This window comes from Hylobates moloch, unplaced genomic scaffold (genome assembly GCF_009828535.3).
Source record: "Hylobates moloch isolate HMO894 unplaced genomic scaffold, HMol_V3 SCAFFOLD_19, whole genome shotgun sequence".
NCBI lineage: Eukaryota > Metazoa > Chordata > Mammalia > Primates > Hylobatidae > Hylobates > Hylobates moloch.
In genome coordinates, this window is record NW_026652294.1 from 6,189,566 (window position 1) to 6,206,692 (window position 17,127).

At 51.1% G+C, this 17,127-nt stretch overlaps 1 protein-coding gene across 3 annotated transcripts in view; it reads left to right on the forward strand.

Moving 5' to 3' along the window:
• The window catches only part of CABIN1 (calcineurin binding protein 1), a 100,162-nt gene extending 83,300 nt beyond the window's left edge, over positions 1 to 16,862 (forward strand). Inside the window, exons 26-28 of one of the 3 annotated variants that reach the window (XR_009211042.1) lie at positions 219 to 397; positions 4,719 to 4,909; positions 5,544 to 6,230. Coding sequence is in view for 2 of the 3 variants with exons in the window: in XM_032139486.2 (XP_031995377.2) it covers positions 219 to 397; positions 16,720 to 16,805 (265 nt within the window). In the remaining variant the exon portion in view is untranslated. Of the gene's footprint in view, positions 1 to 218; positions 398 to 3,974; positions 4,330 to 4,718; positions 4,910 to 5,543; positions 6,231 to 16,719 lie in introns of those variants that run through there. The other 2 variants (XM_032139486.2, XM_058431278.1) reach the window with 2 other exon arrangements.
• Positions 16,863 to 17,127: the final 265 nt, after the last annotated feature.

Here is a 17,127-nt window from a genome sequence, read left to right on the forward strand (position 1 = left end):
TGCCAGAAAGATTAGGCAGTGTCCAGTTAGGAGCCAGAGCCTGTGTGGGTGCTGTGGGAGCAACTATGGGCTCTGTGACACCAGGCAGACGGGGTGGGGGCCACCAGAGGTGCATGGGAGCTGTGGGACCTGGGAAGGGCATTCACCCTTACCAGCACACATCTGTTTCAATGTGAGGTGGAGACACTGACCTGTGCCCCAAACCTCTGTTCCCACAGGGAGAAGGCCTGCCTGGTGGACGAGGACTCCCACTCTTCAGCTGGGACACTGCCGGGCCCCGGAGCCTCCCTCCCCTCCTCCTCTGGCCCAGGTCTGACATCCCCACCTTACACAGCCACTCCGATTGACCACGATTACGTCAAATGTAAAAAACCCCACCAGCAGGCAACGCCGGACGGTACAGTCCCTGTTCTCCCTACTGCCAGCCCAGGGCGGCACGTCAATCACGGGGGTGGTGCTCGGACGACTCATTTTGTCGCTTTGTTTTGGTGAGGGGGGGTGCTGGGTCTGGGGTGACACGGGCAATGTTGCGGCTGCTCATTAACCTCATGGATTCACAGTGATTCTTGTGCTTCCGAGACATGCTCAGGGTCGCCACCTGCCAGCTTGCCCACCTGGGAGCCAGGGGAGGGGCAGGTCAGGCTATGGCATCTCACTCTTTGAGCCTTCTTTTTCCCACCTGCAAAATGGGGACATGACATCTACTTTGAAAGGAAGTTAGAAGACTGTGGCCTCCTGGAGTGGCTCCTGGTGCAGTCAGCTTAGTGATGCCTGCATTGTTCAGCAGCGCATTGTTACTGCTCTGTCCTTCTGACGGTTGAGGGAAGGCCGTGACTAGCTCTAAGTCTGTCACCCCTGAGAATCCAGATAAGTTGTTAATGGGAGTCACCTGGGACCATATGTGTGGCCATGCCATGTGGGATGGGGCAGGTGGCGACTGTTCAACCACATTCTTTACTAACATTAGGAGGCTTGCATGCTAGCCTGTAGCTCGATTTCTTCATGTTCTCTCACTTTTATAGTGATAAGCTAGTGACAAAGTACTTGCTGGGATAAGCCAAATTGATAATTTAAGAGGACGACTAAAGTGGAGTCCTGGGAGGTAGTGACAATGCCAAAAGACACCTGGGCCCTCACTCCTATGTCACTCATCTCATCTGGGCTTGGGGAAACAGGCCTTGCTCTGCATTCCCCAAGGCATAGGGATGCTAGTAGGTGGGTAGAATTGGTCCTAAGGCTCTGCCTCCTGCCAGGTAGTCTTTTTTTTTTTTTTTTTTGAGACGGAGTCTCGCTCTGTCACCCAGGCTGGAGTGCAGTGGCGCGATCTCGGCTCACTGCAAGCTCCGCCTCCCGGGTTCACGCCATTCTCCTGCCTCAGCCTCTCGGAGTAGCTGGGACTACAGGCGCCCGCCACCGCGCCCGGCTAATTTTTTGTATTTTTAGTAGAGACGGGATTTCACCGTGGTCTCGATCTCCTGACCTCGTGATCCGCCCGCCTCGGCCTCCCAAAGTGCTGGGATTACAAGCATGAGCCACCGCGCCCGGCCCAGGTAGTCTTTATAGAAGGGATCCTTGGAGTAAGAATGGGCACTCTAGGGCACCATGGTAGTCTTGAAGTTCAGTCCCAGTACAGGTCTGGGGGGGGCCACCACCTTGGCTCTAGCGCCCTGCTGAGGCCCTTGCCCAGTGCTCGGGTTCCTGGATATAGCATGGGCATCTGCCCCCAACTTTCTGAACTGAGTGGATAGGGCCTGAGAGCAGGTTTAAAGAAGTTCTGGAGAAGGATGACAAGGGGGCCAGTGCTCCATTTCTCTGGGGGCAGGATTTGCTATTCTCAAGAAAGGAAAGGAGACCTGCAGCGTCCCCTCCTGGGTTTGGTTTGGATCTGCAGCATGCGTGTTGAGAGAGAGGCTGAGGATCTGAATGTGTGCTGTGTCTCTTACCTCCCAGAAGGTTCATGTCATTACTCCCAGTCTCAGCATTGACACCTTGCTGCCCACCCCAGAGTGTTAAGCAGAGGTGGGAGGAGCTGACCCACCTGCTCCTCCAATCTTCAGTTCTGCAGACTTTCCCTGTTAAGATCCTCTCTCCCCTTCTTAGTTAAGTTAATCACCCTGTTCCCAAACTTTTACTCTTGAGAATATTGAGAAAACATACTAGCAGCAAATCCCTGCTCAGAGAATTAGTTTTTGCCAGCTGCTTCCTGGGAGGAAGCACTATGCCAAAGTTTTCAGGAGAGGAATGCCTTTCCTGGTTGTCCACATGCCATGTGGCCCTGCTCACATGCACCTGGGCTAGGGAACCCAAGCACTGTCCTCTGCAGCTCAGTAGGCTCCCACTGAGTTCACGCCACATGTGCCACTGTGCTTGGATGTCAGCTCATTAGGGTTGACTACGCCTCTAGAAGCAGGAAAGGAGGGAGTCAGGAGCGCCTCAGAAAGGGGGCCATGATGCCAGCTGTCCCATGTTGGCACATATGTGTGCATGAAGCTGTTGGTGAGCCACTGCAGATCACTCAGGCATGACAACTGGGCATGACAGGTCCTGGTTGCCAACATGCTAGTTATTTGTTCTGGAAGTTTGCAGAGGGAGCCATACAAATAAGTTCAAATATGGTTTCAGTGGTTGCACAGTTTTGAACATTTGTTTAAAAAAAAGTCTTCAAAGTGATTCCTGTGAAAGATACAAAGCCATCAGGATCCCATGGCCCATCTTTGCCCAGTCCCAGCCCCGCACTGGCCACCTGTGTGCTCTGCCCAGGCCTGGCTGCGTAGTGCTTTCAGAACTCAGCTGCCTCACCTCTGAGAGAAAGCAGTGTCTGCAACATGAAAATGTTTGGGGTCCTAAAATAGCTGTGATCTTAGAATGTTAAAGTGGCTCTTTCAGTAGCTATACTAGTTCCTAGGGGAAGGCCCAGATTCCAGGGAGAAGCAGCAGATTGCTGGTGTCAGGGGATGTGCTGGTGGCCTCAAGGGGCCACACTGCCCACCTCTGTTCCTGCTTCTCCTTCCTGGGAGGAGAACATGTAGCTCCTAGTTTCCACTCAGCTTCTTGGCCTGAGACCAGCCTTGGGTCTACTGTGGGAGGAGAGGGGTGTTAGCACTGATTGCAGGCCACCGCTGAGCCCTCATACTACGAGGAGGGTGATGGGTGCTTCTAGCCCTGGTACAGCTGAGGAGAAGCAGTCACGGGGAGGTCAGATGGGGAGGTCAGACAGGGAGGCAAGTGCACAGCAGGCCCTGGTCAAAGGATCTGATTTCCAGTCCCAGCTCCATTGCATATGTGCTCTGCAACCTTGGACAAAGGACTTCACTTCTCAATTTCCTCACCTGTTGAATGGGGGTAATGTCTTCCTTATGGGTATTAAACAAAAGTGCTAGCACATTGCAGCCACCTCCTAGATGGAGTTCTCCAAGTCATTGGCGGAACTAGGGTAAGACCTAGGTAGCACTGCATAGAGGGAAGAGCCTGAGCTCTGGGGCCAGTCCCCCTCAGTTGGCACCCCACCTCTCTCCAGCTAGTGGCATGGCCTCACAAGAGGTGGAGGTAGTGTCCTCTGAAGGAGCAGCTCCTGAGTGGGCTTGGGCATGGGGCTTTCTGGATCCCGGTTTCCTACCCCCACAGAACAATTAACTTGCCAGCAGTGGGAGAGGGAGCCAGGCATCAGGACTTTCCTTGGGCATGGTTAGGAGACCTTGCATTGGCGCTGCCTTCCCACATTAGTATGACTTTGCTTCAAAACTAGAAATCAGCTAGGATCAATTCTGATTTGGTTTAAGATTTAGAAAAGATTTAGAAAAATAGCTCCAGGTATATGTGGGTTGCTTGACATTTGATAATAGCTGCTTCATAGGACCCAAATTTGTTCTCTGAACCACCCTCACCTGCAACCTTGTGTCACCTGCACTAGGGTGGGGAGCATCCTGCAGCCTGTGCATAACTCTGGTTAAAAGCCTTTGGAATTGGCCCCTCAGGTTACTCTGACTCTACCGCAGCCTGGTGTCAAAGCCAGCCCTTCACGGAACAGCCAGGAGGGCATCACAGCTGACATCTGGCCAAGCTGAGAACGAGAGCAAGGGAGAGAACAACAGAGAGAGAAGCTTTGTCCTCTGCTGTGCTGCTGGCAGCTCTGGCTGGTTGTGCTCCCCATCTGCCTAACTTCTCCCTTCCATCAATCTCTTGGAATTTGCCCACAGGGCTGAAATCCCTAGTGTTGAAGCTTCCTGACCAGGAAAACAAGGTGACCTGAGGAGCACATTGTGACCTTCAGGGGGTTCCCAGTGATTGCTCTTTATACATGTTCAAACAACATAAGGAGATCTTTGAACAAGACCTCTACCCCTACCCTGTGTACAGTATGCGTGTGTGTGTGTGTGTGTGTGTGTGTGTGTGCCCTTGTGTAATTATGCCCTACCACTCAATGCTATGTGCTTGCTCTGTGCTGGGCTCTGGGCAGTTGCCTGCAGGGTAGTAGCATGTCTCCAACTTCATAACTGCCCTGCAGGCTCAGTCATGCCCTTGTTTCCCCAAGAGGAACCTGAGCTGAGGGCAGGTAGGCATTCATCCAAAACTGCCTGCTGTAGTCAGGGTATAGCCAAGAGATACTGGGTCTGAATCTCCCTCCACCCCTAGCCAGAGGTGAGACTGACACTAGGAAGGCCCTGTGCTTGGCCACCCTGGCAGAGACTGAATCTGTGTGTGTTTCCCTTGTCCTTCAGCAGAGGGCCCAGAGAGCTTGGCCATTACAGAATGGCTTGGTTCGTCACTTGGCCTGGCTCAGCCCCGCTTTGGGATGTGTCGATAGTGGCTCTCTTGGACTAAAATCCTTGCTCTCTGCCTGTCGTGCTTCATGTCACTTCAGAACGCCAGAGCCAGAAAAGGCCTCAGAGCTCGGAGGCCTTGTGCTGTGGTAAGTCTAGGGCTGAGCCTCTCTAGGGTCTTTGGCCAACCTGTGGCCATGCCTATCCAGGTGGTCCCATCAGTGCTGTGCCAGGTGCATAGAACAGCACTGGTCCCTGCTGTAGAGGAGGTTGGTGCAAATCAGTCAGTTACATAGCTGAGGGTTGAGGGTCAACTGATGCCAGCACCAGAGAGGTGGGGTTTGTTCATCCCAGAGAAACCTGGGCCTGTTGGTGGGGCAAGAGGCCTTTCCGAGGAGGCAAAGTTTAGCCAAGAGCCGAGGGGTGTGTCGGTGTTTCTTTTGAGGGGTTGGGGAGAGGGAGCAGCCAGGGTCAGAAGAGTGGGAGCCTCGGAGGCTGGTATCCACCAAGGGTGGTGATGCCTACCTAGTCCCACTGACAGCATAGACAGAGCCACTGAGGAGTCTCAGGCTACCTTGAGCCCCAGGTTTTAGGGTGTGGGCCTTACTGGAGAGCCCAGGGTGCCCTGTGCCAAGCCCCCATTGTGGCCATCCATCTTCAACCTCCATGCTGTCACCGTCTGTGTCATGTGCCGTCTGCGCTCATCTTCACCTGTTCGCCCCATGCTGCCTCCACCAATATTGCCCGTGCTGCCCCTAACCCTGACCACACTCTGTTCTCCAGGCTTTGTCTTTCTGCTTGCACCTGTCACGGCTCGCTTCAGGGAACAGCGCAGACCCGCATGCTCAGCTCTCAGTCCGGCTCCCTGCTACCCCTGTGACCAGGAGCACCTTCATGTCTGCTCGCCCTGTGATTTGGAGAGTGTGTTTGATGCGCTTGGCTTCTGCTGATGGCCTATCTTCCCAGTTCTGGCCAGAGGCAGATGCAGTGGGGGCATCTTCTCCACTGCCCGCCTGCCTGCACCTCCAGCAGGTGGCCCAGTCCTATATTTCCATTGCTTTGCTCTTTCTTGCTTTAAAATAAACAACAAAGGCAACAGACTCTAACATACCAAATTATCTTTACAAGGACAAATGTGTAAAAATGCAAATTGTGCACAGTAGCCTTGATGCTCTGAGGTGGGTCCTGTGTCTTCAGCCCACCAGGGCAAGGCTATGTAGGGCGGGGAGCTGTGAATGGCAGTCAGTCCTAAAGGGCAGGCCCAGCCTGGCCTCTGCTCAGTGACCTCCCCTCCTAGGGCTAAGGGGAGGTCAGTTTCTGGTTGGAATGCCGCTCCTAAACAGACCTTCTCAAAGTGGGAGAGACTGTAAGTGGAGCTCAGTTTGTTCTGCTTGTTCCTGACGGGCAGGGGACAGGGGAGGCTGTCAGGGAAGAGCCAGTCACCTCTTTTGTTCTCTTCTTTCATTCTTAGCTTTTTGAAAACCTTTAGGAGTTAGCTGGTCATGGCATTTATTGAGCATCTGTTGTGTGCCAGGCATGGAAAAGGGTGCCATGGGGAAAGTCAAGATGATGGTGCCTTGATTCCTGCTCCCAGTTTGGATCTGATGTCCCATGGTATCATGGGGCAGTAGTTGGTGCCAAGGAGGAATGCCATGAGCTGGCAGATGGGAGCAAGTTCTGGGGTTTGGTGGGTTGGGAGGAATTCCTGGAGAAGGTAGTCTCTAGAGAGGCCTGCAGGCCTGTTTACACATGGAGGTTGGAGAGTCCTACAGCTTTTGGATACTGAGGTGACTGGGGTGGATGAAAAAGAGACTTTGAGGTGAGAGAGCTTGGGAAAGCAGCTGGGCTCCGAGGGTTGGGCTCTTTCCTGTGGGCAGTAGGGAGAGTGATGTGGTCACAGGATCTCTCTCTCTCTGGGCCCTAAGGAAGGTACGATTTTCCCCCCATCATCCTTTGAAGAGCCTTCCTGGGAAGCTCACTAGATGGCTGGGGGATGCCAGCCTCACACCTTACAGAACTGCTTTGTTTCTTCTGGCATGTGTATCAAGAGAGACTGTTCACCTGCCTTTGGTCAGGAGAATGTTTAAAGCCTCCCGAGGCCTTCCTGGTCAGTGCCTTTCCTGGCTCAGAGGACAGGATGAGAGATGCATGATGAGGCCTCTGAGCATCAGGCCCCTTCAGGGCAGCACCACGGTGTCTACACATATCAGGCTTCTGATATGTCTGCCAGGCTTCGAGGTGCCTGGCAGTGCTCAGTTGGCCCTCACCTGTGAGCACTGGCAAAGAATGGACAAGTGGTGCAGCCTGGCCCTCACACGATGCCCTCGTGCCCACCTGCTGCCTGCTGTGTATCTGCTTCTCTCTCAGGGACCCCCAGGTTTCTCGTATCACTTTTCTTTGGCATCCATCCAATCTTCTCAGCCTGACAATGGGCACCCCAATTTCCCAGGGCCAGCCTTGCTTCTGGTAGACGTGTTCTTTTCCTGTGGTTGGCCAGGATTGACTGAGGCAGCTTTTGTCTAGTCAGAAAATTTCTCAAAATATTAATTCCACCCAAGTTTACAGTTCTTAGAAACCTGTTGTTTCCTGGTCGGCAGGACATTTGTGGTCTTTTCTGGGGCACTAGTCAGAGCTGTTCCAGTAGCACAACCATACATCTTCCTCAGGCTTTCACTGCCCCAGGCTGATGGAATAAATGGCCGTGAGCTGTTTCTGATCTTACTGCTGGAGCAAATGGAGGAAACACACTTAAAGAGACACTGGAAACTTGCATCTTGTAACTAAAGAGCTCTTTTAGGCTGGCCTGGGAATCCTGGGATTGTCCAAGGGATCTGAGCTGAGTCAGACCTGAACAAGGAGGACTCAGAACACAGAGTCTTTTCTCACACTGAGTGGGGACACGCGGCCTTTCTGTCACCGAGCCAGGTCTCTTTTGCTCTGCGTTGCCAGCTGTCATTCCTTTACAGTTGATCCTGCAAATCCCACCCTGGAAGTGGAAGGTTCTGGAGCTTAGAGGGAGGCAGTTTAATAACCAGTTGGCTGGCAGATGCACATCCCCCTAAGGATTCAGAGGGAAGGCTGGCGTGGCCCGGATGCATAGACACGAAACATTCCAGTAATTAACAGTAACAATAAAATATTTATAATCTTGCCACAAATATTAATTAGTATGAACAGGTTTTGTGTGGGCAGATTTTTAAAAGAACATTCTGAAAAAAAGAGCAAGGCCAACCTATAGCCTGCTTGCTAGTGCCATTCTTCTTTCCTGTTGGCCTCCAAGCAGCTCGCTAAAGAAATCAGCTCTCAGCTCCTGAGACTCAAGGCTAGATACCTGGACTGTGGACAGTCCCTGGAGGTTCTATCCAGGGTTCCTGTTTCCCTGGAAGGCTGTCTCCACCCAGCCCCATAGGAAGTTTAGGCTAAGTCTGGCTGTCCTACGTCAAAGAGGCTTTCCATCTGTCTCTTGCTCTGCCTCAGAACCAGGGGCCCCAGAACCCCCTCCTCACCCAAAAGCCCCTCCGCAGAACCACAGCCTGACTCTGACTTCTTCCATCTGGCCATGCTCTATTAGGCGAGGCAGGAGAACAGAATGCCTCTGCCACCAGGCTTGGCAGCTTTTGTCTGCAGAGCATAGGCAGACCCAGCTAGTCCTCTGAGGGCTCAGCACAGGCCATTAGCACACAAAGTTGCATGTCAGCCCATTTGAACCTAGGGCCACAGGATCCCAAAGATCCTGTGGAGGAGGTAGGACTGGAGCCAGGCCTGTAGGCTGTTCCTGAGGCCAGAATCCCCTCTCCACACATACTCAAAGACTCCCCAGTTCACTTGGGCAGCATGAGAGCGGTGCATTATGGTGCTAGGCTGCGTTCAGCTGTCCGGGTAGCAGGTGGAGTATGGCTCAGGGAGTGGTCCTTGCCCAAAGGTACATGGCTGATGGATGGGGGTCCCACCCCAGAGAAGCCTTTGACCGTCTTCTCCCAGAAGCCTTCCCTGTGTGCACTGGCCCTTGGCTGTGGGTCTGGTAGCCTGAGAGATGACCTTGCAGAGGGGCCTGCTGGGAGTGGGGAGATGACAGTAGTCAGCGGCATCCTTCCTTTTCCTCCTGCCCCTCTTCAGGGGCCTCCCAGAGCAGGGGCTTCCTGCTTCAGGAATCGGGGTGGCTCTGGGTTACACACCGCAGTCCAAACAACCCTCCCTGCTGCCTGCCCTGCCAGCTTATCCAACTGCAGGGATCCTGTTCTCCAAGAGCTTTTTCCCAGCACTGTGGCATATTGTCCTCCCTACCTTGACTCACCCAGCCCCTGGGCTGTCCCATCCACAGCAGCCCAGCTGGTGGCAGGATGAGGGTCCTTTTCACATGCTCTGCGATATTCCTGGCAAACTTACCCCACTGTTCATGTCTGTCTGTCTTTCTGTCTGTCTGTGGCCTCTCTGAGGTCTTCAGTCAGCAGTACCAGAGAAAGTTTGCTTCCCCAGAAGAGGAGGAATGGGGGCTGGGGCACTGTCTGCCCAGGTAGATAGAGCCATTCTTTAAGAGCTTTTTCATTCATCCCTTTTGCCCTATTGATGTGAAAGAATTGAAACTTGGTGTCATTTTAGTCTGACTGGCTTGAAACTTGGTATGAAACCTTGGGTTGACTTTTAGTATTTGAAATCAGGGTCATTTTAAATAGGCTGTGCCAACCCTTTCAGACACACAAGATCTGAAAGGAGCAGAAAGTGGGCCTTGGGCCTTGAGTCCCTTTTGGTGGCTCTCATTTGAAGAGATAACACATCCCTGGACTCCTTCCTGTGGTGCTGCCCCCTTGGGAGTGGGCGGGAACCTTGGCAAGCACCTCTCCCACCTGCTTGCTTCACAGGCCAGCTAGGCATTTCATCTCTGTGTACATAGCCCCTGCCTCTCCAGCTTTGCCCCAACAGCCCACCCCAGCATCATGACCTGCAGGTGGCACCCAAGACTGTGGTGAGCCCCATCAGCAGGGCCTTCCTCGGGGCCACTTAGGTACCTTGATTACCCCTTAAACAAGGGTTTGTCTAGAATCACCACAGTGCCCCCCAGGGCCAGTACCAGTCTCTGCTCTCTGTTTTTTTAGATGGTTGGCAGTTCCAGATTCTCACATCTGTGTCTGAGAGGCTCAGGAAGGGCCTGGCAAAGTGTAGTCAGCAGCCCTCTGTCCCTGCCAGGTCCCTTGGCTTGTGCTTGTCCTGTTCCACTGCTGTGGATGTTATTTTAAACAGAGTCCCCACTCAATTGGTGGTTGTTCATCAGGGAGCAGAAGCCCCTGCACAGCGTGCTGTCCTTTCTTGCCCACACAGTTCCTGGTGAGGTCTGGTCACCTTCACTGCCTGCTGGATGGATCCTGGTTCCTTCACATTGCAGCATCAAGAGGGTGTTAGCACTTTGAGAGTAAATATCTACTTGCCTAAACCAATCCTTAGTTTTCATAATGATCACAGCTGGGATTCCACCAAATTGGCAGTCCCTTTAGGCCCAGAGCCCAAAAGAGCCGGTGAGCCAGTGAGCTCGTGGGGCAGCCTGCCAGTCGGTGAAATCATCCCAGCAAGGCTTGCTTCCCGAAGCTTGCCGCAGGATGTGCTGCTGAGCTGTGCAGTGACTTCAGCTAGTCGCAGGCTGGCTGAGGAGACCCAGCCCTAGCCTGTCTTTCAGGGAGACTTCAGCTGCGGGGCATGGCCTGCTGTCTTTCAGAGACTCTGAGGCCTCACGAGCATTGTCTAAGCCATCGGTGTTCTCACTATCAGGGCCAGAGTGAATGCTGCAGGGCTGTCACTTGTGTGCCAGGCACTAGCCACGCCTTTGTGGGATCCCATGTATGTGTCAGGGACAGAGGTAGGAAGACAATGGCAGTCATGTTTAAAAAACGTGAAGTGGGGGCCTAGAGCAGCAAAATCATTTGGCCAAGATCACCCAACCCCTAAGTGGCAGATCTGGGATGGGAAAGTGGGTCTGGGAGCCCAACTCTTAAGCTCCTACAATGACCCTGCGTGGCCTCTAGAGGGTCCCCATTGCCAATCCTCCCTTTACACACAGACAACAAATGGGCTGCCCCACCTCTTCTTGATCCCCTCATGCTGGGGACTCAAGTTTGGGACATTTTGTGAGCGCTGCAGGCCTGCTCGTAACCGCCATTCAGTGCTCATGGAGCCTTGTATTCTGGCTTTGTAAGTCAGGGAAGAGCCTTTCACAAGTGTGAGACAGAGGTTCCAGTCAGGTCTGTGCTCCTCCACTCAGGGGTCTTACACACGTCCCAAGTCCTCATTTCTCATTGTTCTGTCAGCCCAGCTGATACTGATGATCCACCAGTTCCTGGGCAGTGGACATGGCAAAGGCAGCTATGAAGGAAGGGCTATGGCAGGGATGCCTACAAGGTCACTGTCTCCAAACCCTGGTATATGATGAGACATGGGTGAAGAGGCCAGAGCAGCAGGGCACCCTTTGGAGCACAGACCTGATCCTCAGTATCCTCTGTGCAGGCCATCCCACTTTGACAGGCCTGTTGTGTCAATGTTACCCCCCCATCTACATGGTGCTGCTTAGGTATTGCCTCCAATATGGCATCAGCAAAACCCTCTGCTCATTCAGACCTAAATCTGTAATGGCAAATTTGAGACATAAGAGATAAAACATGCCCAGGTTCTCTGAAATAATAGTATTGATAAGCTGACATTTTGTGAACCTTTACTGTTTGTTAGGCACTGATTCAAACACTTTATGTGTATTAACCTAGTTAATCATAATAGTTCTGTGAAGTGGGTGCTTGTGTTATCACAGTTTTACATGCATGGAAACTGAAGTGTAAATAATTATGGCATTTACAGAGGCTCTCAGAGATAGTAGGTGACAGAGCAGAATTTCAGTTCTATCAGCCTGGATCTTCCAGAGTCCAGGCTTTCAGCTTTTTTGAAACAACTTTATATTTTGCTTTTTTTTTTTTTTTTTTTAGACAGGGTCTCGCTCTGTTTTTCCAGGCTAGAGTGGAGTGCAGTGGCGTGATCACTGCTCAGTGCAGCCTCAACCTCCTGGGCTCAAGTGATCCTCCCACCTCAGCCTCCCAAGTAACTGCCACACCTACCTAATTTTTTTTTTTTTAATTTTTTGTACAGACGGCCATCTCTGTATGTGCCCAGGCTGGTCTTGAACTGCTGGGCTCAAGCAATCCTCCCTCCTTGGCCTCCCAAAGTGCTGGGACTACAGGCATGAGCCACCCAGCCAAACAAGTTTATATGTTGTTGCAAGTTTGCTTACTAGGCAGCTCATGCCTACCCTCCCAGTAGGACCCAGCTGATTAGCACTAATCAGGAACTAAACATGGACCAATACCAGGCTTTTAAGGTAGCTGAGCAAAGGGTTGGTGGACCCTAGGGGACTGTGTCTGCCTTTCTCCTTGTGTTCCCCAAGAGGCCAGTGTGGCATGGACCTCTGTGAGATGATATGTGGTTGCAGTTTTTAGGTGAGAAAGGGACTTAACTTGCCCATGGTCTCACAGCTAGTAAATGGCACAAGACGAACTTGAACTTAGCTCTCTTGGTTGCTAGTTTATTGAGCTTCACCTCGAGGTATGTAAAGTTCAAGACAAAGTTTTATTTTTTAATAGTTCTCGGCCGGGCGTGGTGGCTCACGCCCGTAATCCCAGCACTTCGGGAGGCCGAGGTGGGTGGATCACCTGGGGTCAGGAGTTCAAGACCAGCCTGTCTAACATGGTGAAACCCCATCTTTACTAAAAATACAAAAGATTAGCTGGGTGTGGTGGGGCACGCCTGTAGTCCCAGCTACTCAGGAGGCTGAGGCAGGAGGATTGCTTGAACCTGGGAGGTAGAGGTTGAAGTGAGCTGAGATTGTGCAATTGCACTCCAGCCTGGGCAACACAAGACCCTGTCTCAAAAAAAAAATTTTTTTTAAGTTGTGTTTTATCTCTACTATTGGTTTATTATAGTATCTTTTTTTTTTAAAAATGTAGTTGTTGCCTTAGGGTTAACAAAATACACCTTTAATTCATTGCAGTCTGCCTTCAGGTGATACTGTACTACTTCGTAGGCAGTGGAAGAGCTGCCCATCTTTTGCAGTCATTTTCATTCGTTTCACTTTTACATATGCTGTAAGCCCACAATACATTGCTACTATTTTTGCTTTAGAAAGTAAACAATAATGTTTTAGAAAAATCGAACATAAAAAGAAGGTCTTTTATATTTACCATAACTTTAACCATTTCTGGGGAACTCCATTTCTTTATGTAGATCGAAGTTTTATCTGGCTTCATATTCATTCTACCTGAAAAATTACCTTTAACATTTCTTGTAACTCAGATCTGCTGGTAATGAATCCCCTCAGTTTTTGTTTGCCTAGAAAAAAACAAACAAACAAAGCTTTTTTTTCCTGCAATTTTTAGAGATATTTTCACTGAGTATAGAATCTTGAGTTAATTATTTTATTCTTTCAGCACTTTAAAGATATTGTCAGATATGTGTAATTTCTAATGAGAAGTCTGCTGTAATTCTCAACTTTGTCCCTCTGTATCTGATGTATCTTTCTCTGACTGCCTTCAACCTTTTGTATCTTTGGGTTTCAGCAGTTTCAAAATGGCCCACCTAGGTGTGATTTTTTTTTTTTTCTTTAATGGTGTGGAGAGATCTTTCCCTTGCTTGGTGTTTTCTGAGAATCTTGGTGATTTGATGTCTTTTATTATTTTGGGGAAATTCTTAGTTATTATGTCTTTAAATATTTCTACTGTCCTGTTTCACCCTCATCTCCTTTTGTGACTCCAATTAGCATGTTGGATCATTTGGATGCTCTATTCTGATTCCTCCTGCCCACTCTTTTTCTCTGGGTTTGGATTACAGATGCTCCTCAACTTACAATGGGGTTATTTCCTGATAAAACGAACGTAAGTTGAAATTAAGTCAGAAATGCATTTAATATAGCTGACCTACCAACATCATAGTTTAGCCCAGCCTCACCTAAACATGCTCAGAACACTTGCGTTAGCTTACAGTTGGGCAAAATCATCTAACACGGGGGTCCCCAACCCCCAGGTCACAGACTGGTACCAGTCCGTGGCCTATTAGGAACTGGGCTGCACAGCAGGAGGTGAGCGGCAGGCAGGCAAGCACTACCACCTGAGCCCTGGCTCCTGTCCAATCGGTGGTAGGCGTCCTTAGATTCTTATAGGAGCGTGAACCCTATTGTGAACTGCACATGTGAGGGATCTAGGTTGTGCGCTCCTTGTGAGAATCTAATGCCAGAGAATAGTTTCATCCTGAAACTATCCCCCGCAACCCCCACGGTCTGTGGAAAATTGTCTTCCATGAAACTGGCCCCTGGTACCAAAAAGGTTGCGGACTGCTGATTTAACACAAAGCCTATTTTATGATAAAGTGTTGAATATCTCATGCAAGAGTATTGTACTGCATATCACTAGCTCAGGAAAAGATCAAAATTCAAAATTTGAAGTGTAGTTTCTACTGACTGCATATCACTTTTGCATCATTGTAAAGTCAAAAAAATTTTAAGTTGAACCGTTGTAAGTTGGAGATTGTCAGTATGTCTAGTGACCTGTTTTCAAGTTTTGATTTCCTTTTCCTCCTCAGCTGTGTCAGGTTGGCTGCAATGTCTGCGAAAGGCATTCTTCATCTCTGTTACTGTGTTTTTTATTTCTAGCCTTTGCATTTGACTCTTGCTTTTTTTATCTCACTGCTGAAATTTCCTGTCTCTTCATGCATGTTGTTCAGCTTTTCCACTACAGCCTTTGACATACTAATCATATTTATGAATCATATTAATCTTAGTTATTTTAAATTTCCTGACATGTAGTTCCAATATCTGGGTTATCTGTGAGTCTGGTTCTGCTGATTGATTTGTCTCTTGACGATGTACTTTTTTCTTTCTTTCTTTGTGTGTCTTATAATTTTTACATTGAATACCAGATATCACGTGTAGGACAGAAGAAACTGAAATAAGTAATATTTATGCCTGGAATAGGCTTCCCTCTTTTGTTTCTAGGCTTTTAGTAGGGAAAGTTGAGTTAGGCTAGTCAGAAATTGAGCTGGCTTGGGTTTTGTTGTTGCTATGGTTACCTTTAGTGCCCCAGTGGTGCAATCATAGCTCACTGCAGCCTCAACCTCCCAAGCTCAAATTCCTTTCATGTTACCTTGTGCTTAGTAGGGGAGCTGATTTGCCACAAGGTTTTTCTTTTTTTTTTTTTTTTAATTTTTTTTGCACACAAAAACAATAAACATTTTCTAAAAATACATACAAATAAAAAGATGCATATCAGACATATTAGGAAGGTTGCACATGGGAAGCTGGGGAATAGAAATGGGGGGTGGGAGTTAAAATAAATGTGAGAGGGACTTTATATGGATCAGTGATAATAACTCAATCCTCAACCTGACAAAGAAGAGGGAGAAGGAAGAGGAAGAAAAAGAAAGTGGGATAAAGGATCAGAAAGGGAGGAAAATAGAAAAAAATAGAGTATGACTCCAGGGTAGACCTGTTTTGTTGTCACTGAGTTGGTTGGTTGGTTTGTCTGTTGTATTTTTCATGTTTCGCCATGTTGGCCAGACTGGTCTCGAACTCCTAGCCCGAAGTGATCAACCCGCCTCGCCCCCCAGAGTGCCGGGACCACAGGCGTGAGCCACCACGTCCAGCCCCCACATTGCTTCCGGCCTCCGTGGTAGACCTCCGAGACGGAGCGGCCGGGCAGAGGCACTCCTCACTTCTTCCCAGACACGGGGCGGCCGGGCAGAGGCGCTCCTCACTTCCGAGACGGGGCGGCCAGGCAGAGACGCTCCTCACTTCTTCCCAGACGATAGGTGGCTGGGCAGAGGCGCTCCTCACTTCCCAGACGATGGGTGGCCGGGCAGAGGTGCTCCTCACTTCCCAGACGATGGGCGGCCGGGCAGAGGGGCTCCTCACTTCCCAGACGATGGGTGGCCGGGCAGAGGCGCTCCTCACTTCCCAGACGGGGCGGTCGGGCAGAGGCGCTCCTCACTTCCCAGACCGCTCCTCACTTCTTCCCGGACGGGGCGGCCGGGCAGAGGCGCTCCTCACTTCCCAGACGGGGCGGCCGGGCCCCGGACGGGGCGGCCGGGCAGAGGCGCTCCTCACTTCCCAGACGGGGTGGCCGGGCAGAGGCGCTCCTCACTTCCCAGACAATGGGTGGCCAGGCAGAGGCGCTCCTCACTTCCCAGACGGAGCGGCCGGGCAGAGGCGCTCCTCACTTCCCAGAGGGGGCGGCCGGGCAGAGGCGCTCCTCACCTCCCAGGCGATGGGTGGCCGGGCAGAGGCGCTCCTCACTTCCCAGACGATGGGTCTCCTCACTTCCCAGACGATGGGTGGCCGGGCAGAGGCGCTCCTCACCTCCCAGACGATGGGTGGCCGGGCAGAGGCGCTCCTCACCTCCCAGACGATGAGTGGCCGGGCAGAGGCGCTCCTCACCTCCCAGACGATGGGTGGCCGGGCAGAGGCGCTCCTCACCTCCCAGACGGTGGGTGGTCGGGCAGAGGCGCTCCTCACTTCCCAGACGGTAGGTGGTCGGGCAGAGGCGCTCTTCACTTCCCAGAGGATGGGTGGCCGGGCAGAGGCGCTCCTCACTTCCCAGACGGGGTGCCACAAGGTTTTTCTCAACATTCCAGTTCCACCTTCAGCCTTAGGCCATTATGTGCACCTCAGGGAGGGTACTTCTCCATGTTCTTGCCTTCTCCCTGCAGTAGACTCCCTTGCTTGTTACTCAGTGCGCCAGCCTAGGGTTGGGGACATGGGGTAGTTCTCTGTTGCCTTGGTCCCAGCCTCAGACTTAGGTGGGCTCTGTGTCCCTGCATCTCGGGTGGCGCTTTCTCAGTGATTCTGCCCCTCCTTCAGTGGTGGGAGACCTCTAATGTTTGGACCCTAGATGATTTCCTGCCCCTCCCTTAGAATGAAGGTTTTTCCTTTTCCCTTCCCCAGCTGCAGTGGGTCTTCACTTGTACCCTGAAAGCAACAAGGTTTCCTCCCCCACCTCCATGCCTGAAGGCTTCTGTTCCTCCAGGTAGGCTTTGTACCTTTTCCATAGCATCAACCACTCCTCCCCTCCAGATCTGCACTACTCCCAGGAAGGTTTCCTCAACTTCCCTCTTTGCCCAGCCCCTATTCTTTCTCATGCGCACCTGCGAAGGTCCGAAGAAGGCAGCCAGTGAGTGAGTACAAACTCCTTTTACATCTGTGGCTCCCAGAGATCTAGAGTTCTTCCAGATCACACCTGGCTTTTACTAACAGGTTAAAAATGTTTCCTGAATTCTTTCCCACTTCATTTATTTGTTACATTTATATGGTAGAAAAACTACATAATGGTGGCTACTGTGCATCTCTTCCTAA